The sequence below is a fragment of the Clytia hemisphaerica genome, unplaced genomic scaffold (assembly GCF_902728285.1).
Source record: "Clytia hemisphaerica strain Z4C2 unplaced genomic scaffold, Clytia hemisphaerica genome assembly, whole genome shotgun sequence".
NCBI classification, from domain to species: Eukaryota; Metazoa; Cnidaria; class Hydrozoa; order Leptothecata; family Clytiidae; genus Clytia; species Clytia hemisphaerica.
Window position 1 is genome coordinate 23,460 of NW_027103519.1, and position 23,442 is coordinate 46,901.

The 23,442-nt window shown below is 35.4% G+C and overlaps 2 protein-coding genes across 2 annotated transcripts in view; both read left to right on the plus strand.

Annotated features, from left to right (window-relative positions):
- Nucleotides 1–15,381, plus strand: part of LOC136799335 (coiled-coil domain-containing protein 40-like) — a 31,611-nt gene extending 16,230 nt beyond the window's left edge. The window contains exons 2-17 of the mRNA XM_067056037.1: nt 4,303–4,601; nt 6,195–6,278; nt 6,509–6,728; nt 7,048–7,205; nt 7,343–7,483; nt 7,771–7,874; nt 8,008–8,251; nt 8,796–8,978; nt 10,340–10,585; nt 10,762–10,978; nt 11,212–11,381; nt 11,615–11,706; nt 13,490–13,699; nt 13,933–14,069; nt 14,416–14,552; nt 14,925–15,381. Coding sequence (XP_066912138.1) covers nt 4,383–4,601; nt 6,195–6,278; nt 6,509–6,728; nt 7,048–7,205; nt 7,343–7,483; nt 7,771–7,874; nt 8,008–8,251; nt 8,796–8,978; nt 10,340–10,585; nt 10,762–10,978; nt 11,212–11,381; nt 11,615–11,706; nt 13,490–13,699; nt 13,933–14,069; nt 14,416–14,552; nt 14,925–15,203 — 2,841 coding nt within the window. The 5' untranslated portion in view covers nt 4,303–4,382 and the 3' untranslated portion in view covers nt 15,204–15,381. The remainder of the gene's footprint in view (nt 1–4,302; nt 4,602–6,194; nt 6,279–6,508; nt 6,729–7,047; nt 7,206–7,342; nt 7,484–7,770; nt 7,875–8,007; nt 8,252–8,795; nt 8,979–10,339; nt 10,586–10,761; nt 10,979–11,211; nt 11,382–11,614; nt 11,707–13,489; nt 13,700–13,932; nt 14,070–14,415; nt 14,553–14,924) is intronic.
- A 2,514-nt stretch (nt 15,382–17,895) lies between these two features.
- On the plus strand, nt 17,896–18,996 carry LOC136799376 (5-hydroxytryptamine receptor 1B-like). The gene has a single exon (XM_067056090.1). The coding sequence runs from the start codon at nt 17,896–17,898 to the stop codon at nt 18,994–18,996; it is 1,101 nt and encodes a 366-aa protein (XP_066912191.1).
- The last annotated feature ends 4,446 nt before the right edge of the window (nt 18,997–23,442 follow it).

Genomic DNA, 23,442 nt, shown 5'->3' on the forward strand with positions numbered 1-23,442 from the left:
TAGTCTTTCTGTCTTAAAAACAAATATAATTGAGGTTTACAAATGATTTTAAAAGAGCTTCTGGCTGTTTCCATCATAAGGCACTTTACCTTGCATTGAAATAAACGTTGTTGTAAACCTCAAAACTTGCTCAAATAACAGATATTTCCTTGGAAAAAGATTTTTAGATGGTCAATAATGATATTTTGTAAGCCAAAGTCATCATATTGATCTACCTTTATCAAAATTATGCACAAAACTAATGTTAACCTCATTTTTGGAGCCATTTAATAAATGTCAACCTCAAATAACACCCTTCATAGCAATTTTCAACCCTTTGAGATTATTTCAGAGCTATAACATATCCAAAATCTAATTCAAAAGTCAACTTACAAGGTGTCAACAGTGTCAACCTCAGGTCATGTTAACCTCAACTTTGGCTCCCACTTCAAAAAAGCGTATCTCGAGTTAGGGTAAACCTCATAAAAAGATACTTATATGCCTAGAAAGCAAAATTATTCAGCCTAACCATACTAAAGTTTCAGTTGTCAACCTCAAACTTAGCACATTTTATGGGGCTAAATGTAAACCTCGACAAAAATGTCACAAATACCCCCTCTATTTTTGACCAGCATCTGCTCAGTTGGCGACCGGTCTAGTTGGCGACCGAACGTCTTTGAACCCAGAAAATCATACAAAAACAAACCTCTGTAGAATTTCTTTTTGTAGTTATCTGCCTTGACCTATTTCCAGTACTGTGTAAAAAAATTCTAGAAAAAAACGAGTAGAATTCGAAAGATCCAACTTTGCACGGAAGCACACGAAAGAGCCGGATTTTTTGAAAAAATAAAAAATGGCTACCTGTGGACAAAAAAGCTTCGTAAGAAAAAACGCTTCAACGGCCACTCCAAAAAATGCCTGTCCAAAACGATGAGCATGTTAGAAAGCATTTCTATAAAAATCATTTCAATAGGGTTTCCTTCGTCTGAAATATTGATAAAAAAGTTGATGCAATCAGTTTCGAAATTAGACGTCAAGTCTGCGACCGACAAAATCAAAAGTAAGAAAAAGAAGACTCTACATTGCGATCAAAACATTCCAGATGCTGAGAAAAAAAAAGAAGACTTTACATTGCGATCAAAACATTCAAGGAGCATGCCCGCGGTCTTTAACAACTCCAATGGAAAGATTTTAGCTCCGGATTGAAATAACAAAGGAAACCGGTAAATTGAATCTCAGGGTAGACATAAAAAATTACCGCGTTTTTATCAAATGAAGACTCTCCATAGACCGCCACTTTCCAAACAAAACAAAAACAAACTTCAGAAAAAAATGGCGAAGGGAAATGTAAGTGAGCTATTTTAAAACAAAGGAACGAGTGCAAAGAAATTAAATATGGGAAAGCCTATGAGTTTTTTTATCATCCTGATCATCAATTCATATGACCTATCCTGCAAGTAGAGCACTGATTTTCTCTATTTAGCGATCGATCGCAGACTGGTACGTCGGTCGGGAACTGGGCACTATAGTACCGCTTGCTTCGAAAGCTTTTTATTCTAAGAAGATCGCCTCAAATAAGAAAGCAAAAAAAACACGATGAGCATGTTAAAAGTTGTCTAACTGTTGGTCGAAAAGGATTTTCAAAAAAGTAAAAAGTAAGTGAAAAATTTGAATCTAAAAATTTCGGTCGCCAACTGTGCAGGGTACTCTACCTATCCACCTCCTTAACAGTCTTCATGATTTGACCAAAAGTTTACCGAAGCTTCCATTCCCGCTAAAATCAAAACAAACGGCCCGCTTGCAAAGGTTGAATTTTTTGGATGTTTACAACGGCCGAATTCCATCACAATTTTAAAACAGCCTTTGTTTTTAAAACTCCCGATGCAAGAATGTTATACTCTGAAACCACCCTTGAATTGCTCAGGGAAAGGATTTTGGATAGCATCAACAATTTTCTTTGTGCAGCAGAATCTTCAAACTATCCTTTGCAATCTCTCCAAAAATTAAAAATAAACGGAGCACTAGAACAACACTAAACCAATTTGAACGAGGCCAAGTAAAAAAGCACGAAATTCGGGATTTTTGTAAACATGGTTGATCGCGAGAGGAAATGTTTTTTATAAGAAAATTTGCGCAAGAAGACTTCTGAAAATGACTTTCCTTTTTTAAAAACCTGTTATCTTCCATCTCACAAAATTTTATGAAACATATTAGTTCATTAATTCAAAGTTAATAGAAACATATCACCAGTAGTTGATATCAAAACAGGGTCCAGTCCGCGAATGATCCAAACACCATATTCAAAATGAAGACATTGCAACGTCAAAACATTCCACAGCTGGCGATCTCAATTAAATAAGAGGCTGGAACAAAAATAAACAGGTTATTTAAACGCTAAAGTTCTTACAAAAAAAGACGCCTTTTTGGTGAAAAAGCGCGTGGTTTTGAAATATTCATCATATACCCCTGTATCATCTCGGAGGAGAGTGAAAGTATTACCTGCGAGTGGAGCTCTAATTTTTTCTTTCAAAAGATCGTTTGCGCACCGGTTCCTTGTTCGCGCACCGGTTCCTTGTCCGTGGACTTGGTCCGAATAGCGCTCGCTTTAACAACTTATCATTCCAAGAAGAAGCTTTCGCAAATAAAGTGAAAACAAACTGAAAGAAGGACTTCAAGCTTGTCTAAGAGATGGTCAAAAAGGATTTATGTAAAAACCAAAAGTAAGCGAGAAAAGTGAAAAATAAGTTTGGCGTTCGTGCACTGGGCACCCCCCTCTACCTTTGAAGTCGGGTAACTTGCATCAGTGGAGGGAAACTTGCATAGCCATCAAATGAATGAGCTGGCTGGTTATTAAAATATAAAGTTAAATCAAAACAAAAAAAGTAAAGTAGAGCTGCGAGCAGAGCTGCGTAGTTCATTTGTTTTAAGGTTTTACTGCTTTGATTGGTCAGCCATTTGATGGCTATGTATGTTAGCCTCCACTGATCCACTGATGCAAGTTACCCAACTTCAAGGTATTTAGGGGCGACTCGTATTTAACATCATTCGGACGCTATAGGGTGGGTGGGTTAGGTCGAGTGACGCTAAGAAAATCTACTACAGATATCGGTTTTAGAGGCCCAAGAGATGTTCAAATTTCCAGAAAATTATTACTAGATATGAAATGGCAGAGAGGGCTCACAAAGGGCTCTTAGGGCATCAAATTATTCATTGTCATTTTGTTTACAAAATAAACTTCAATTTCCAAACTTCAAAATTGTTAATAGTCTACTCAGGGGGGGGGTGAAGCAGTTAGTTCAAGACATCATGCCTACTAACTGCTTTCTCGGAAGAAGTTAGAAACACCACCACCTTGGTACACTTAGTACAGTTAGTACTAGCTGAATTTAGCCTTGAAAAAGGCTTTCGACCTTCATAAATTCAATAAAATCAAAGAAAATAAAATTTAATATCTTAAAAATGATTCAATTTTCCATAGCTTTCAATAGCAAAAAACAACATTTTAGAAAATCAAATTTCTATTGCAACCAGCAAATTGTTTTTAAGATTTTAAAAAAAATTTCGAAAATTTGAAAAAATAATCTACTTCCCAAAAAATTTTTTTGGTAAAATACGGTCTTTTTTTTTTTAATTTTCTCACAAAATCCTATTTTTACACAGTTAGTACCAAAATTTGGCAAATTTTAAGCAGGGGACCACCCTTTTTTGCAGTTAGTACATCTGAGTACTAAGTGATTTTATCCAATTCATATGGCACACCACCACGGTACTAACCGGCATGATGTCTTGTACTAACTGCTTCACCCCCCGCCCTGGTCTACTGGGTGCGTCACAAAGAAGTTTCTCTCTTTAAAACAAATTTTCTTAAGGTCTAGAAAATGTATGAAAGCCAACCCATTCTCATTTGAAAGAAGAATGATGAGCTTAAATTTTGACGGCTCATTTATTATATTTTGTTCAAAAGGTCTAAAGTTATGCTTATATGAATAGAAAAGCTACTTTCAAAAAGTGCTCGAAAAGGTTGAAAATTGACTAAAAGTCTCCTTACCACCTAATATTTGAATCTTAATTAGCAGAGTACGAACAACTGTTTGGCCAGAATTTGATATATTAGACTGTATTAGATAACCTAAACCTTTAAAGCTTCAGATTTCAAATTTCAAATTTCCCTTGATCAATGACGTTCATAATATCCAAACAATGATAACATACCTTATTCCCGACTTTAGGGTTACAATTTTGGCCTGGTTTAGCTGTTTCAATTATTGATGGCTACAATATGGCTTCATAAAATATCATTTATGTTTTTAATTATTATTGTAGAGAGCACCGGGGAAAAGTTGTCGGAGAATAAGTTTGAAAGAGGAGGAGGTGGAGATGAATCCCATTCTCTGCCTGTCAATATGGAGAATTTTGATGATGAAGCAGATGTTGACGTGGATGACCATGACGATGATGTTGGTGATACAGATCGCCTGTACGAAGGTGGTGGAGGGGATGGAGATGTAGATGATAGTGGAATGGATGCTGGATTAGATTCTGAGGAATCCGATCTTGAAGAAGAAGAACCAATGGGCGAAGAACAACCACAGAATGATCTGGTCGTACTTGATCCTGATCATGTAAGTATTTTATTTTTCTCTTCTGAATACTTTCTCTAGTGTTCAGGAAGCTGACAGTCTAACCTTAACCCTCTTAGATTAAAATTATTTTGCTCTATGATGCAATCGATACATACATGATTGAAACCCCACAATCCCCAGCCAACGAAACTGTCAAATCTCAGAACTGCAAGAAATATGTTGAATCAAAGTGAAAGCCTCTGAGACACATTAGCTAGCCACTACCAGAAAAAGCTCTTGAAAACGTAAACATATAGCATATAGAATCAATTTGGTTTTATTGCTTGAGATGAGGTACAACAAAACTCATTGTAATAAATACTTTGACCATCATCTAGGTCTAAGAATGAAATTTTGGACTTTTACCAGTTACTTTTTGTTCTACCGAAAGTTTTAGCAAACCCTGATTGAGTCTCACTAGATGTTTTCTTTTTGGACCTACCTCCGGGTACCCCGGTGGAGGTCCTTTAAATTAACCCATGTCCGTTCGTTCGTTCGTTCGTCCGTTCGTTCGTCTGTTGCCAGCTTTTCTCGGGATTGGCTCATTAGTTTTTTCTGATTTTTTGCACAATGATGCAAAATGGCGATGCCCAAAATGTGACGGAGCCCGATTTTCGGAGAAAAAAAATTTTCCGGCCGAAAATGCCGGAAATATCCCGGAAAAACTGGTTTTTTGGCACTTTCTCGAGATTTTATCATTAGTTTTCTCTGATTTTTTGCTCAAAGATGCGTATTAACAATGCACAAAACATGGCTGAGTCCGATTTTGAGAGAAAAAAATTTTTTCCGGCCGAAAATGCCGGAAATATGCCGGAAATCGCCGTTTTTCTGGATTTTCATTGGACTTTTTCCTTATAACTGGTTGTTTTTTCATTCAAAAACATTATTAATAGCAATGCCCACCATCAAGCATGTTTCAATTTTCAATAAAATTGATTTTTGAAGCCGGAACTATTTAAAAATCGCCGGAACAACCTATTTTCGCCGGAAAGACAGTATTTCTTGAATTTCTCGAGCTGTACTTTATATTTTTTTATGAAATTTTGCACACTGATGCAAAATGACAATACCTAAAATGTGACGGGGTCCGATTTTCGAAAAACATTTTTTTCCGGCCGAAAATGCCGGAAATATGCCGGAAAAAACGGTTTTTTTGACATTTTCTCGAATTTTCATCTCTGATTTTTTGCAGAATGATGTGTATTCGCAATGCTCAAAACATGACCGAGTTCGATTTTTGAGAAAATGTTTTTGCTTTTTTCGTTTTTGCAGATTTTCATTGGAGTTTTTCGTTTCATGTCTTTGTTTTTTTCAAACAAAAACATCATTTATAAGAATGTCCACGATTAAGCATGGTCCAATTTTCAATGAAACTGATTTTGGTACAGGAACTTTCTAAAAATCGCTAGAACAGCCGAGAATCGCCGGATTCCATGAGTTTCTCGAGTTGCTCTCGTATTATTCTGCATTTTCATACTATTGTTCTCATTTTTCAATTGTCTTATTACATCAATCTTCAGGTAGGTCCATTCAGCATGTAGCTTGTTTCTTCTATTTTCAACACGGTAATCAAAAAGTATTTCTTTCTTTAAGCCTTTGATGAAAAGGTTTCAAAATGCATACAAAGACCATTTGACGAAACAAGATCAGAAAGTTTCATTGGAACTCAGAGAGCTTGTAAGTATTTGTGTTTATGTCTCAAAACTTTTGGGTAGATTTAAAAAATAGTCAGATATAGCTGAAAAATGGAAAATTATTGTTCTTTGGGTTAATATGTGAATATGTGCACGGTATAGGATGATACGGATGGATTTTTCATTATAGCATAGAGTAAGAATATTCAAGGCTTGTTGAAATTACGAAAAGGAAAACTTGTTAGAATAATTATACCAAATCCTTTTTCAAAGAATGAAGAACTGAACAGTTACATGAAGCAAAGAGAAGAGATTGGTGTTGAACTTTATGGTGTACAACAAGAGTTAGCCAGGCAGCAACTTGCTTTGGACAAACTGCACGATAGATACAATGAAAAGACACAAGTCAAACTTCACTGGGAAATGAAGTTAGGTGAAACCAAGACGCTTCACAAACAAGTTCAGAATGATTTAACTCTACAGAGAAAGAAAGGTACGTTTTATGTAATTTAAAAACAAAAACAAAGAAAATCCAGGTGGTGGAAATGAATGATTTCTCTGTAATGGATGAAATTAAATCACGATTGTACCGGCCTTGGGTTTAATTTCAGGAACTTGAACGTCCTTCTAAACGAGAAAAGTATCTATCAGTTGTGTTTTGTAAATTGGTTACTCTCAGCCATTTTTATCTGGTAAGTGTAATAAGTGTGTATATGAGCATATATTGAACCAACAGATATGGATAAGATAATAGGGGTTTCAAAATACTGTATCATGTCGTGTTTTATGTTTTTTTGTTGGTTTCTAAACAGCAAATGAATTGCAATCAGAGGTGGAGGATATCGCATCTAAACTTCTTTACATGGAAGCAGCCAAGGAAGACGTGCGATCAGACATTTCCGTCCTCAAACGTGCGGCTGATAAATCGGACGCAGAGGGAATGAAAGCTCAAATCGAAAAGAAACGTCAAGTAGGCATTTATAGTTATAGACGAAACAATAGGTCTCACTGTAACAACTTTATTAATTGTGAATATTCAAATTTTCTGTAGCTCTGAGTTAAATACCTGTGTTCGAAAATGACGTTTCGGTTATTTTGTTATTGCAGGATTTGTTGGTGAACAAACTGGTGACGAAAGTGGATCGTCTGCGTTCAGACATTGCGATGTACGATGCACAGATTGATGCTCAGAAAGAAGAGATGAAAGCAGCCACGCGAAATCTCACTGAAGCTGCCACTGAGTTGGAGGTATAGAGTGTTTATGGCCGGTACGAGTGCTTGGTCATATCGGAATGTGTCGGAATTTGTCATAACAGGTTTTTATGAGGGTACTCAATAAAGACTAGTATAATAATCTTAGATTTACCCTCAATATTACTCTAACGTCTCCGGGTCAACGCACATTCTGTAGGTCATTGACATTGTTTTTTGGTGTTTTAATCGATGTGAAAAGGCCTTGATTCGGAATGTCTGATATTTACAACCGACTACAATGATTTTTATAAAACCAACCATTCATAATATTGACTTTGTAGGCTATTGAATTGGAGAAGAAGCAGCTTTTGCAGCAATGGAACAATAGTTTGATTGGTATGCGACGAAGAGATGAAGCCCATTCTGCAATTCAAGAAGCTGTCAGGTATTATTATAACCGCTCGTCATTCTCATGAATGTTCAATGTTTTCTTGAAATAAATAAGCATTTCTATTCTTTGTCCTTTAAAGCTAAAAAATCTGTTTGTTAAACGCAATTCTTTTCACTTTACTTAATAGTATGCAAAGCCAGCAAATTCAAGCTATTGAAACAGAATTGGAAGGTTACAAGCGGCAAATTTTGAAAGCACAAGAACAAAACGAGCAACTTACCTACATGTCGAATCGGATCGAAAGTGATATCACGAGTGTCAAGAAGCAAGTCATCATTTGTCAGAACAAACATGAAGCCATCAAGATTGAATACAGCACATACAGTCGTGCTTTGAATGAAACTGAATCACAACTTGGACGTGTACAAACGGTATGTTGCTTGACTTCTCCGTCTTCTTTTCTAGCCAACGTTCTAAGCTAGTAGAATGTTTTAAAAAGATGCATACTATTAGCTTCGTTGCAAGCAAACTCGGTGAAAACATGCTCGCCTATGCCGAAAGATCTTTCATATCATCAGGACGATAAAATCTCTCAAAGAGCAATAAAAAATGCCATCTCTTTTCTTATTTTGAAGCGTTTATCAAAGCAATCAGAAACGAGAAATTTTCGTTTTAATTGAGAAATTTTCGTTTTGACCAAATCTGATTGGATGAGATAAAAGTAGATTTATTTGCGATAAGATGTCAAACCTTTTGAACGGAGGTTAAAAATCACACTTGACACTCTGGCTACCTTTTTGCCTTCTTCGTCTATTAGATGATACTATACCACTTGCCACTGAAAACTTATTGCGGTTAAAATTTACACATTATTTTGTAAAATTGAACTCAACAACGTTTTATACATTTTATAGTACAAACGCCATAATATGAAAAACGGCAAAAAGTTTTAAATTATGAAATTTTCTTTTTTAGGATGTCAATATCAGGGAAAGTGAACTCAACAACGTTCGGAAGTTGATCGAGAAGGAATTTTTGGAGAAGGTCAAGCTTGAGGATCAACTCCTATCGAAGATGCAAGGCCAACTCACCGCAGATAAAGCCTCTCAGTACACCAAAAAGATGAGGGAGAAAATACGGAGGAAAGCCACAGAAACGGTAAATTTTTGAAATGACTTAATTAGCAAAGGTGGTACTTTATTTTTTAAATTCATAGTTGCACTAGGAGTTGCACCAATTCAATTTTCCTGTTTGGGATTGGGTCTTAGTCTTGAATTTTAAGTCACACCTTGGTCACAATGATTTTAAACTACTCTAAAACTTACCTAAATCTATCATTATCAAAGTACCGGATAATACTGGATAATAGACTACTTAAAGGAATAATCAGATGGTTTGTAATATTGTCCATGTGGGATCCTTCTAATTGTTCTGAGCAAACTCTCAAAATGTTTTTGCCTAACTATTTTCCAAAGTCGAGATATCTAAGTTATAAGTTTTTGGCTTTTAGGATGAAAACAATAGAATCTCGATGCAAGAACCGTGTAAAAACCCACTTTCCAAAATTTCAAATTTTGATATCTCGATTTTGGAAAATTATTATATAAAAATACTTTGAGGTTTTACTGGGCCAAAGAAGGTTTCTGTAATCTAAATATCTCAAACCATCCCTTTAATGTATACCTGGTAACGAAAAAAGTTATTGAATATAATTCTTTACCCTGAAAGGAAGTTTTTCTATTTTGTGACACCTGAATTCATTAAAATAGGGTAAATTGAGAAGAAACTTTTTAATTCAAAATGCAATTTATCAAAATATTTCAATTTTCAAAGGCAATAGCAATTTCATAATCAAATTTCCTTTAAACAAAACAATATTGATTACCATGACAAGTCCCAGGTAGGATCCTAATTTTGACACAATTTAAATTTTATTGACTGTGAAATAACAAATAAGGATTTGTTTAAAATAGATTGAAAGAATCTATCAAGATTCTAAGCCGAGGGATCAATACGCATAATCTTTTTGCCCATTTAGGGTCTGGGATTGCCCTAGAACGTTAAAAGATTCAAATTTCAAAATTATTTTTGCAGAACTTTATAATATGCACCCAAGGAGTGCGTGTACCAAATTTTTAGCCATTTTCAATGGTTCGCTTGGTCTACAGTCGATTTACAGACATTTTCAACGAAGAACCAGATTTCTGTCTCAAGTAAAGAGGCTCCCACTTTACTTAAGCGAGCAATATCACAAAAATTCTTTTTGACTCTATCTAGATATGTATTAAGAAAGCCAAAAAAAATTAGTTTAACATGACCAATCGAAAAAAGTGAAATTCTACCATTCATAGCCCACTCCTAGTTATGCACTTAAACAAATGATACATTTACCGGTGGCTTATAATTAGTATAAATTGTTCAATTGATTACGCCTATGGCTGTAATAAATTGTCCTATCTTGTTGATACGTCTTTATATCATCGCAAGACTCACCGCAGTGATTTTCATGTTTTATCTAGGAACGAGCAGTTGCAGAAGTAGAAAATGAGATTTCGAAAGACGTTTTGGAGATTGTGAACGCCACAACGCGCGTGCGTGGTCTGCAAGATATCTTGAACAACATCAACAAAGTGATTTACCAAAAGAATGAAACCATCTCCAAAATCGAGAATGAAATCGTCAAGCGAAACGCAGTCATCGAGAAGAAACAAGGAACTATTGATCAAATGAATAAACGAATTGATTCTATGATCAACAAAAACGGGGTACGTGTAATCCTTTATATATTATGTACGGGGTAGAATTGAACTTTCTGTTTTTGGGTTTAATCGCCAAAATGCAACTTCAAGTTTACTCTTGAAGTTTTAGTTCCTCCCAATCAAAGTTATTGGTTACTATCATTGTGTTTCTTTTGTGGAACTGTATTTTCTTACATTGGCAGGACGATGCATACGTTGGTCCGTTGGAATTACAAATCAAGACACTCCAACGACAGATTGAGTCCACCAGTGGTGAATGTCTTGAACTGCAACAGTACTGGCTGCGTCAGCAAAGCGATCTTGTCAAAATCATTCGCAGTGTCAACGAACAACATTCGGAAATCGAAAGCAAGAAAAAACAAAGTACTATTATGATGCAAAAGAAGTTGCGGATTGAAGGTAAGCACACTCGTGGAGTATTTTGGCCTCTACTTGGTGTAGTTTAAATTTTTAAATCTATAAGACACGGAATGTTGAAGAAGTTAAATGGTGTACTTATGTTCATTTGTACTATGTGGCCGGGACATTGAAAGAGTTGAGCTTCCTTTGTTTTGAAAGGTTCAATGAAGGTTAAATCAATCCTTCCAGGGGGTCTGAATTTTTAAAACAGCAAATCACTTTCGAATTGACAGGTGATGTTGGCTCTCAGAAGAATGAGATCAATGATATTGAGCGCAACATTCGAAGCATGCAGAACGACATGACCAAACTCAATGTTTTGATCCATCGAAATCGTGACAAACATCAATCTCTGCAACAAGACAATATATTGATGGAACACGATTTTATTACTGCTCTCAAGGTAATGCCATTGCAGTTTCAGCGCAATACTTCAAAGGAACTAATTTTAGTGAATTTTGGAAAAATTTCTCCAATGTCGCCAATTTTTTTTATAATGTTCTGAAATAACCCCTATTTTTGTCCAAAACGCTGCGACCGGCGAAATTCCATAGCTCACCAAAATTAGATTAACTCGCTGATAAAAGATAATAAATACGAGCATCGATCCTATGATTCTTTTCTCTCGCTCGTCAGGACGCAGAGCTGGAATCAGTGAAAATACAAACACATATCCAAGGGTTGAATGAAGAAAAAGAACGACTCCTGAATGCCGTTGTCGAATCAGAGTAAGTCTATTCATCAAAAGAATTATACTATTAGTTACTGCAGAGGAATGTAAAGAGATTGGAAAACAGCTTTTCTGATTACTCAAAGTTCAACGATCACTTCTAATGAAAATTCTATTGTAAAAACGTTGATTAGGTCATTAAATAAAAGTGCAGAAAAGACGGCTCGCCATACACATCGGACGGTTTCTACATGATTTGACGATAAAAATAAAAATTTGTTTTTCCTTTTTCGCCGATTACTAGTTCAATTCTCAACTTCAGTTGAGCTAGAATCTGAGAATGTCTGTGTGTCTGTCTGTGTGCCTGTGTGTTTGTCCCAAAACTTTGGGGCAGCCTCGAGACTTCAAAAATTGTCGAATTTGGCTGAAATTTGGCACACTTGCTCCTTGGGTGAATTTCTGGGGGCGTTTTTTTCATTTTTCAAAAATTTTGATTTTTGGGGCCTGGGGGCGAGTTTTTCGCCAAAACGAGGCTAAAACTTTGGGGCAGCCTGGAGACTTCAAAAATTGTTCGATTTAGCTGAAATTTTGCACACTTGTTCCTTGGGTGAATATCTGGGGTTTTTTTTTCATTTTTCAAAAATTTTGATTTTGGGGGCCTGGGGACAAGTTTTTCGCCAAAACGAGGCTAAAACTTTAGAGCAGCCTACAGGCCTCAAAACTGGTCGGATTTGGCTGAAATTTGGCACACTTGTTCATTGGGTGAACATCTGGCGGTCTACAATTGGGCCTATGAATAATTTGAAGACACTGAAGTTGAGCCCAGTGCGTTGCGCACGTTGGACTATTTTTAAAAATAAGGAGCAATTTTTATACCAATCTATAGCAAAAGAAATTCTTAACGCAATGATATCAAATTGATTCTTGTAAAACTGTCAGAAATCGAGTAAAACCAAGATGAAGTTATAATTTCCTCGAGCTCTAGCTTTCCATATAATGGTGCGGTCATGATGCCGTTATATCAGTAGAATTGCTAGGAAATTCTGAGTAAGAAGATATAGTTACCTTTTTATAGGAGAGGTGTACCCAAAATATAAGCCCTAAAAGTTTGCATAATCAGACTTGAAACAAAAGAATTTTGTCACAACACGCTAATTATGCAGATTTTTTATAGCGACAACAAAAGAAACCTATTAACTCGACGTAAACTCCCTTAAGGGCAAGAGACCTGGTATATGGCGAGCCGTCTTTCCATTGTTTTCAAGAAGCTGTTTTTCCATCTCTTTACATTCCTCTGGTTACTGAAAGAATTATTATGTGACTCTTTGTAATATACTTTAATCGGATTAATTTTCGCGAGATTAAATTTCGCGATTTCGCGAATTTTTGCCATTTTCGCGAAATTAAAACTCGCGAACACGCGTGAGATTCCTGATTCGCGAAATTAAATCCACCACAAAACTTTTAAAATTGTATTTTTGGCAGAGAAACTAGTTCCAAGTCTCCATTTATGGCAAAAAATGGCTATTTTCAGCTGTTTTCTGGCTTATTCGCGAAATTAAATCCACGCGAAATATTTCAAAACTCTGACTCGCGAAATTAAATCCAGAAAATTTCGCGATTTTTTTAGCGCGCGAAATTTAATCTCGCGAAAATTAATCCGGTTAAAGTATTCTTTAACACGTTTATGCTCACATGATCTCTGTTTTACCTGAGGAAATCAATCGTTTTTTTTTCTGAACTCAACTTTCGATCCATTTTTTGCCTGTGGCGAGTAAACGAAATCATTAGCCAATGCTTTTCATCATTTGTAACCATTTGCTATTTTTCTTCTCCACAAGGCGACAGATCTTATTATGGGAGAAGAAAACAAAGCTTGCTCGTGAAGCGCGTGATACGGTCAATTCGGAAGTTGGTCAGGGTGAAATCCACGCCATGAAGGCGGAAATCCATCGGATGGAAGTGCGTTATGCACAGTTGATGCGACAACAAGAGAAAATGATGCAAGACATGGAGAAAAGTGTCTTCAAAAGAGAATGCATCATTGTCAGGTTCGTACATAAGTGCCTACTCTCTTGTGCTTGTGCTTGCGCTTGCGCTTGCTCCCTTATAAGTTTTTCTCTTGAAATTTTAATGATGGGATTGCGACCATGGTCATACCTGTATGCTGATAGATGTAATCCCACAACACAGTTTGCAATGAATAGTCCAATATGAATGTCGTGCACCAGCTTAAACCTTTATTGAAAGCAAATACTTTTATTATTTACAATTACCTTTTCAGGGGGGATGCGTTGGCCAAGATGGAGCGCAAGAAAATGGGCCAGCCCAAAATGAATGCTGGAACCTTCCATAAGAAGTTGAGCGAGATGAAAAAGAAAATCAAACAGACAAACTTAGAGGCGAGCCAAGTTGAACACGGTAAGACTTATTAGAAATATTTTTTTGATTTCAATGAAAATACTCTCGTTTGTTGGTTTTCAGTAATTTTCTTTGTAATACTTAAATAGGATTTAATTTCACGGATTCAATTTCTCGAACTAAAAAGAGTTGAAAGTGGCAGGCCCTAAAACGCCAAAAAATAGCAAATGAAAGTTTATTCTACGCTGAAAATCTGATTTTGAAAATTTTGCGTGGATTTAATATCACGAATCAGTAAGCTCGCGTGATTTTTTTTGCGAAAACAGAAAAAATTCTTGAATCTTATTTGGATTGAAGGATTTTAAAGGATTTTAAAGGAAAACTATTGCTTTCTTGTTTGTGTTAGAAATGAAAGAAGTACGAGACGTGCAGCAAGAGTTGGGCACCTCATTGGAGACGAAACAAAGCAACACACAACGACTTCAACAATCAGTTGATTTACAACACGATGACATCGAACGTATGCAAGAACTCAAACAAAAGGTATACACTCAAACGTTTCAGCGCAAAACTTATTTTGAAAAGCTTCAAGTGGAAGCCGATTTTCCAGTATACATTAAGTGAAAGGAGAAAAAACTCGTTGACTAATGGAAGAACGTTTGGCAGAATGGTTCTTGGAACTGCTCGAATGCGAATCGTCCTTGAAGTTTGTCTTTGCTAAGTTAAGGCCATTCTATTCAAAGAAAGATCTCTTTCAAGACTTTGGAGGGCGGTTATGTGAATAAGGTCAGGTAAAATATTTTATTGGAATTAAGTGTGTAAACAACGTCTTGGAAAGTCAAACTCAAAAAGCATGAAATAGGGCAAAAGTACTTTAATGAGTCCTTTGTGTCTTAAAAAAATTTCTTTTTGTAGAATCTGGCAGATATTATCAGCAAACAACAACGTGGAAAGTATTACACGTCATTGAAAGCTGGAAAGTACACAAGGTTGTGTAAGACTGTGGATGGTCTGCAAAATGAACGAGAGAAGCAAGAAGATCGGTTGCAAAATATCAGCACATTAGTGGATCGTGCAGTGGTGGACTACCCCGAACTGCAAACCGCTTTCCGAGATATGTCGCTTTCTATTGGTTATCGGGAGGAAGTGAACACTGAGAGAAGCTCTCTCCATCGCCAAGTAGATGTTGTTTAAACTTTTGATGTGTTGTTTCTATTTGTGAGTGTGTATAGTAGGGCTGGGCCAGGTTCGTTTTATTTATTCTTCAGATTTTATGATTTTGAAATATTTTTTTGACTTTAATTTATGTTTTTTATGAAGAATGTAAATATTTTTGATCGCTAATTCAAAAGATAAATTTTAAACTGATGAATAGTTTTTCTCAGTGCTTTCTTTGACATTTCAAGAGAACAGTTCAACTGGAGAAGAATACCATCATGCTAGTTTGTTATTCAAATATCGTGTTCCGAGTTTTTACAATCAGAGAGAACGTTTCTGAAAGCTTTCATTTATAAACACCAAGGTACGACTTCCTCGAATGTCATTTGTTCCGAGTTCAAGTCTGCGAAACTTGTGAGAAGAATGCTATTTTAAGAATGAAACCGAAATATTTTCGATAAGCTGGCAGAGTTTTGAATAAAATATTATATTTATAGAATCATTAAGAGGAGTAAAGGTTACAGGTGAAAGCTGACAGATAACATCTACACTCCTACCTGCGTCAACTGGCTGGCACGAGATGATCGGGGGAATCTATTTTCACTTCTTTTCGCATAGAAAGATTAATAGCTGGCGGGGTAGCTGGCGAATCAGTCAAAAAGCTGCCCAACATTTTTTAGTGAAAGTGGAGCAGTCAATACTCAGCTTTCTTTTCTCCTTCTTTGTTGTATGTGGTGGATATAGTTAAGAAGGACACGTTTCTGATGACGAGCTATACAGCTTTATTTGAAGGTTGACGTTTGACATTTAAGAAAGTTAATTAGATGATGACATCATAATAAAGTTGACATTTTTGATGCGGTATTAAATCGTAGGTATTCTCTGAGAGAGTCTATCTCGATGGGAGATCAGCCAGTCGCATTCTTTTAAAACGGACGTAAAAATACGGACCACGGTTTACTTTGCTTTGCTATGTTGGAAATTATTGTGGTTGATTAGGGAGAAGGTTGGGTGTCACTTTTGAAAACCTACCTTTTAGACTGGTTTTAGAAAATGTCGGAAAAGACTTTGGTATGTCTGAAATTTTTTGGTGAAGGCAGGTGTTTCATACTCAGTTAAGATGTTAGACATTTTTAATTAAAATTGAATTTCCCCTGGCTGAATACTTAGCATGAGGAAGAATTTTTTCATTTTATCCGATTCTCTAGCGCTTTAACAGTCGGCTTGATGAAGCTAAGAAAAGCAATGAAGTTTCGTCATTCGGCCAACCTACTTATAATGTAAAGACGAAAGAAAACATCTTTGTGCAATCGAGTGACTGAAGATAGTTTAGATGTTCATGTTTAGATGAATCGTCCAAAGAACTTTGTTTTTATGCTTTCCTCCTTTGCATAGTTTTGAGATAAAAGAGAATTATTTGGCAAACCCTTTTCCAACATAAAGATTGCTAGAACTTCTTGGTTTAATGCTTTGAAAGAAAAGGTTTTGATCCACTACGACACTTTGGAAAAAGCAAAGTGGGTTGGTTGGGATATAACTGATGATCAAAGATTTGATCAATGCTGATTGATTGCTGATTTTAAGAAAACCTCAGTTTTAAATTCAGCTGAATCTAGAATCTGTCAATATTTATCTTCTGAAAGTTAAAGCGAGTCTTAGGTCACTTTTGAATTGACAGTGGTGTTTGCACGATCTATTTTGAGTATTTAGGCAAGGAAACTTTTCGCGTTACAGACTCAAGAGCTGTTATTTGATCTTCTGCTCTTGAAGGGTTTAGTCATTCTGAAGCATGCAATGGTTGCGGTACACTCTCCTTCAAAATAATGCGATTGAGTGAATCATTTAAGCTGTAATATCCTGTATTTACATCTGTTGTTGATTTACTTATTTACTTGTACTCATCGCATAATACTTATCTGAATGTGAAATAGTAATGGGATTCATCGAAAGCTAGTAATATAAATGATTTGAAATCTTCAACTTTTCTCAAGCAAGAAAAAGTGAAGCCTTAAGATTTGCACCGCTTTAGAATGACAAATTAAAACTAGCGCTTTCTTTGATAGTTGGCGCGGCGTATTTTTCGAAATCTGGCAATGGATTTTACTTTCAATCTTGTGTTTGTGTGAAAACCACGCATGGCTATGTTTCCCATCCAAGAGCTTTAAAACCCCTTCGGTGCTTTAAATTCAATGTTTCGTAACGTCACTTAGAAGATACGCTTTGCTTTCCGGAACTTTTTCAAATATAGAGCGCTTTTCATCAATACAATCAAGCTGAATGGTATCCAAGAAGGGGTCAAATTCAATTTTTAAGGCTCACAAACCAAGGGGTTTGCGATATTTCTCAAAATTTTGTTTTTTTCGAGTGAGGATTATTTTGGTTTCCCGATAGAGACGCAATTTATCTTCAAGGTTATTTTTTCTCACACAGTCTTGACAGTTTATTTCAGCTAGATCTGTTCCAAACAGGTCTATGACACGAGGGTGTCCAAAATAGCAGTTTTTTGTTTGGAACATCTAGGAATGAGTAATTCGCGGTTATTGGGTGCAAAAGTTTGATGACGTCAACTTGTCTATTTGTGTAAACAACGGTATTGAAATTGTCAACAACTGAAATTTGAAACTCCTTGATAGTAAAGCTAAATATGTTATCCAGCTTTCTATCTCAATCAATCGTAATCATAAATTGTTTTCTCTTCAATAGAGAAATAAAAAATATCTTTATGGTGATGGAGACGTGTACAAGTCCTTATCCAAGCCGTGACGAGCTGACTGATGGACAAAGTTTGACTCTCATCATCGCCTTCACCATCCTGACACCGATGACGTTGCTACTGAACGGCTTTCTCATCTATGGATTGTACAAAACAAATCAGTACCGAAACGTGTTTTCTCGATTCATCATGGTTCTCTCTATGTCGGATTTTTGCATCGGTCTTTTTGTGCAGCCTGTAGTCATCTATCTTTTCATTCCTGGTAGAGACAACTGTGCGGCATCTTGGTACCTCACTTTATCAGGATATGTGTTTTTGAATTTCTCTGGTCTGGTCATTTTTATGGTGTCCATTGATCGTTTCTTTAGACTTCGGAGGTCCAATGGGTATACTCAAAAAGTGACATTGAACAAAGTGAATTTAGCGTTGGCCAGTGCATTCATCTTCTCAATACTAACCGCCATCGCAGCATATGTTTCAGCTATTTACAACTTTTTTTGCATTTTCAACATGTCCATCATTTCCATCAATTTCATTTCGGCAACAGGTATTTTAAATTTTTATTTTCTGGCATGGAGGAACGTTCGTAAGAGAATCTCATCCATTCGCAACGTTTCGACTCGTTGTTCAACACACAGCGCACAGTTCGATATTTCAACAAGTGACAAAAAGAGTGAAACTCACAGAGTGAAAGGATCTTTGATGAGTGTGTTGAGCAAATCTAAACTGTCATTAGTATCACGAAGAACAAGACCACATTACGATGCAGCCATGACACGAACAGTAGCAGCCATTTTGGTATGTTGTTGCGCCACATATCCACCCTATTTCATTGTGTCGTTTTACCGTTCAGTGATGTTCACATTAGAAGGACATTGTGATCGTAAATCACACCCAACAAACATTTGGTTCTTTTGGTCATTCTTCCTCATGTTTTTGAATTGCGTCATCAATGTCATTTTGTACTCTTGTCACAACAGACAGTTGAAAGACTTGTTACGTTCGATGACGTCATGTTTGAGTGGTGACGAAGGGAGTAGCACTTCCGAAAAGACGAATGAACACAGTCTCGCTGCAAACATTCTGAAAAGCAAACAAAAACCTAGCTTCGTCTAAAATAGAGGTTTATTTAAATATAACTGTATTTTTCAATGATATGTCTTTAATAAGTTGAACAGAACTTATATTCGTGATGGCATGATTGGCGTTTTTTAAGTTCGTGATCTCGTGATTTAAGATCTCAAAGTGCGTGATCGGAAGAACCAACGTGATCGTGATGGAAAGGAAATTTTTCATAATTGCCGTGTTTAAATGTGTTTTCTGACTTGTGTAACCAACAAAACTGTGGCATGTTATACATTTTCTGTTAGACAAACTATTCCTGAATCTGAAAATTCAAAAATTGCATTGAAAAAATTTGACAAAGAAGAAAATGAAGACTTTTGCGAGGAAGAGTATTTCAACTTTGAAGAGCTTAGTTTCGGCGAAGAAAAAAGATTTTGAAAATTTTTTTGCAGTAGATGGTGTATCTTTTACCGAACAATAAAAATTTTTACGGAAAATTTTTGTAAATGCTTCTTTGTGTCGAAATCTTCAAAATAGTGGTTTTTCATCAATTTTTCATCTGGATTTTGCTTAACAAAAACAGTCATAACTTTTGACACATCGTTTTAGAAAAATTTTCCGCAAAATATTAAAAAAGGTTCAATTCTTTGCGGACAGTGTAAAGAAATTTTGAAACAAAAAAGTTAATTACCCATTAAAACTAAGCACTTTTTGTAAAAGAGGGGGATGCAACATATTATTAACATCTTTTTAAAGTTCATAACGTCATTTTTGCAATTAAATTCTTAATTACTCTTAAGGGTTTCGATTAAAAAGCAATTGATGAAGGCAGTTCTTTGTTAAAAGTGTTAAGGAACCTGAAATATAACTTTTATGTTCAAGTACCAAAATCAATTTTTGGATTATGGTCAGAGCCCTTAACTCGTGATAACGTGATTTGGAAATTCTTTTCCGTGATTGCGTGATTTGAGGGCGCACATAACGAGAATACGAGATATTTTTTGATTATAGTGTTTAATGCTTTTAATGCAAAATGACAAATGAACTTAGAAATCAAAAACTTAGCAAATTCAGTGTTTTGATTGCTGTGACTTCTCGAAATACAACACCTGACCCCGAGAATGTAGGTGAATAAATTTAAATCAGACCTAACGAAATTTTGAGCTCCCAAAAAGATAGGCTAATTTTTTTAATCCTTGAAGTTGACTCCCATTTTGTAGGGTTTATGGCTTTAAATCTACTAGTAGTAAAATGTTGATATTTTTTCGATTGGATTAATTATAACAGCAAATTTTAGAAATATTTTGTGCCAAAACAATATTCTAAAGAGTATTTTGTTACTGTGAAAATTTGATTTTTTTCTTGAGAGTGGAATTTCAGTATTCATCGGAAATTATTGTTCACTAAGTGAAATTTTTACTTTAGAACTATACCCTGACAAAATTTAACAAAGATATCAATTTTATCGTGCTACAAATGAGGAAAAGTAAAAGAAAGGACGAAAAGAAGAGACATTTCATCTCCATCTCATCTGTTGTTCATTTTAATTTCACATTTTAACATTAAGATCTTCTGCTACAGCATTCTTCATTGCATAAAATCTCTAATTCTAGTCTATTTTCACCCCAAAGACATTTTACCAGAATTTTTCTCTCACAGCTGGGGCTCTCGAGTCAACCAAATAAATATGCAAATATTGTGCATACTCCACCTCCAGAGCACAGAAGGTTTTTTTCTTATTTTAATTCTCAATTTTTCACACAGACTCAACATATTCTCCCCTTTAACTCTCTTGGCCTTTAGTAAGGGGGAATTTTGTTCGATTTTTTGGAATTGCTCGATTGTTTTGTTAGAAGCACTTGTTATACATTTTTGGAAAGCCAAGGGGTAGGGGAATCGAAATTACGATGTTTCCAATTTTTTTTCGGACACTTTGGTGTGATTTTCGGACAAATATGACGGTCTCAGGCAAAAATCATAGGGTTAAAAATTAATGAAAATTTTAGCTAGAGAAAACGGAGACCTCTTGTATATTTTTGGAAGGCTCTCAAAAAATTAAGATTAGAGATGTATTGCAAGTATGGGTGATTTCTGTACCTAACTCGAGATATCAACCCTTGAAAATCGTGTTTTTCAGCAAGAAACAGCTATTTTGTCCAGTTTTTGCGATTTTTGAAGCTCAATATTTCGAGTTAGGAAATATCCTCATTGATATAACTCTGTAACATATTATATTCAACAAACTTTGTAACCTCGAAAATTCTGAAACTGTACATAATATTTCGAACACTTTGAGGGGTCTATCAATTCCATCCACTGATATTTTACAAATTACATAGCTGTTTTAGGATAACGACCGCAAATGTCCAGAAATATCACACCAACTTTATCCTACCGGGAGTAATCCTGGTTGGATACTGGATGATGTGATATTTTACAATAGGCGCAAAGAAAATTTTCTCACAGGGATCGAGCAAAAGAAAAACTGCATAAAAATATAAGGATAAAATTATGATTCATATATTCCTTTCACTTGAATTATTTTCCTTATTTGCACCTAAATTTTACAAAACCTTTGAAATTTTATCCCTTCTCCGAATGTCACTTCCTAAGGAGGGTACCCATTTTTCCATATTCACACATCCACAAGCAGCATTAGGATAACGATCGCAAATTTCCCGAAATATCACACCATTCTCTATCCCTTTGGGAGCAAAAAGCTGGGGAAAACCTCTCCCAAATCTGGGAAAACGCCAATATGCAGTATATATTCGTGGCATTTTGGCGGGAAAAACCTACGATTTGAAAATTGAGCTCCATCAAATTTTAAATATAAATTTCAATCAATATCTGCAAAAACAGAATTTCCGGCATATTTCCAACATTTTCGGTAAGAAAATAATGTCCAAAAAAATTGAAATTCCTCACATTTTGTGTACATACTTTTGAACCAGACTTTAAAGGCTTTAATTTTACATAAGTGTTTCGTTTTATATCAGGCACATGTTTCATATCAGGACAGTGTCTGCCAATTGTTCTATTGTGCTAAATAAACAATTTTCCTCTTTCTTACCAATCCACAACGATTCAATGTGAAAAAGCTTGTGAATTAAAATTTGATGAGTAAGCAAACGGTATTACTCTTATTTAAAAACAAAATCTTTAATTTAGGCAATTGACAAGGTAAATTGATTTTTTGGTAAATATTTTTGTACAGTTGTTATATTTTCAGTTTCATTTTCTATTATAACTGAACTAATTTCCCATTGGATGATATTTAAATTAAATGACATGATGATTTCAGTAAATTAAAAAATTCAGATTTAATGATGGTCGTTGCTAACGACAAAAATAAAGAAAAATTTATACACAAAATTACTATTTTTAAAAAATTGATAAAAATGTTCTAATTTCAATAGTTGGAAATTTATACAATCTTTAGAACAATAAAGAGAAGCTGCAATCGTACAAGAATGTACCTGCTTTCGTTTTTCGAATATAATTCGCAACAAAAATGGGAGTTTCTAAACATCAACCATGTGGCGACCACGACCAGATAAATTTAGGTTATCGAGTTTTTTCCATAGATTTATAAAGCCCGAAGGGCTAGACGACGTGCTTTAAGCTCTTCAAAGCAAAAAAAAGTGAATATCGCAAAAAATATTGCTGCAATTGTTTTCGAAAACCCGCAAAACTTCTGATTGGTCAACCAAGCGCTGAAACTTTATTGTAATGTCACGTGACTTAGGTAGGATTTCCTACCTAACCTCGGCACACTTTTCAACAAAAGCACGATATCTAGCCTTTTGGGCTTTATAAATCTATGTTATTTTCCCTTTCTCCAACGCAGGATGTCTCTCCTTATCATTTGAATATATCATATTGAAGAGTAAGCTCATCCCTGTCTCATCTATTTAGAGCCACGTGCCCAATGGCGTAAAACAACCATTTCGACGCTCTAGGAGCTTGATTATGGTGTAAATTTTTTTCCTTTTGTATTATCAGCATCAAAATAATTAGCGTCACAAAATTTTTTGAAATTGGTTTGAGCATAGCACTGAGAAACTTTGTACTTCATCATCAGATTGTTATTTCTGTCGAAATTAGTCATTTTGTCAGCTTAAAAGTCAATAGAATAATTGATTAGATTCATATCTCTGAAACTGGCCTTCCCAATTTTTTCCTACTGACAAGTTTTATCTATTCATACTAAAGGCATCTCATTCAGCATAATTAAAATATCTAGTGTAACAAAGCTTATAGACATCATACTTAATGACTCTGTGAATATTTTTGTCAATTAGTGTCACTTTGTCAAGAAAATAACTGTCTACTTCAAAGGCCACTTTTTGTAGTATTCTAAAGACTTGATTTTAGACTTTCTCTACGGTGGAGAGAGCAGACAAACTCGATAACCCAACAAAATCAATCATTGAAAAAAAAAACACAAAAAAACACAATGCCCAGGAAAGTGATGGCGTAATTGATAGATTTATC

Excerpts from the sequence above, each read along its gene's own strand:
- LOC136799376 (XM_067056090.1), top strand. The coding sequence starts at position 17,896 with ATGGAGACGTGTACAAGTCCTTATCCAAGCCGTGACGAGCTGACTGAT.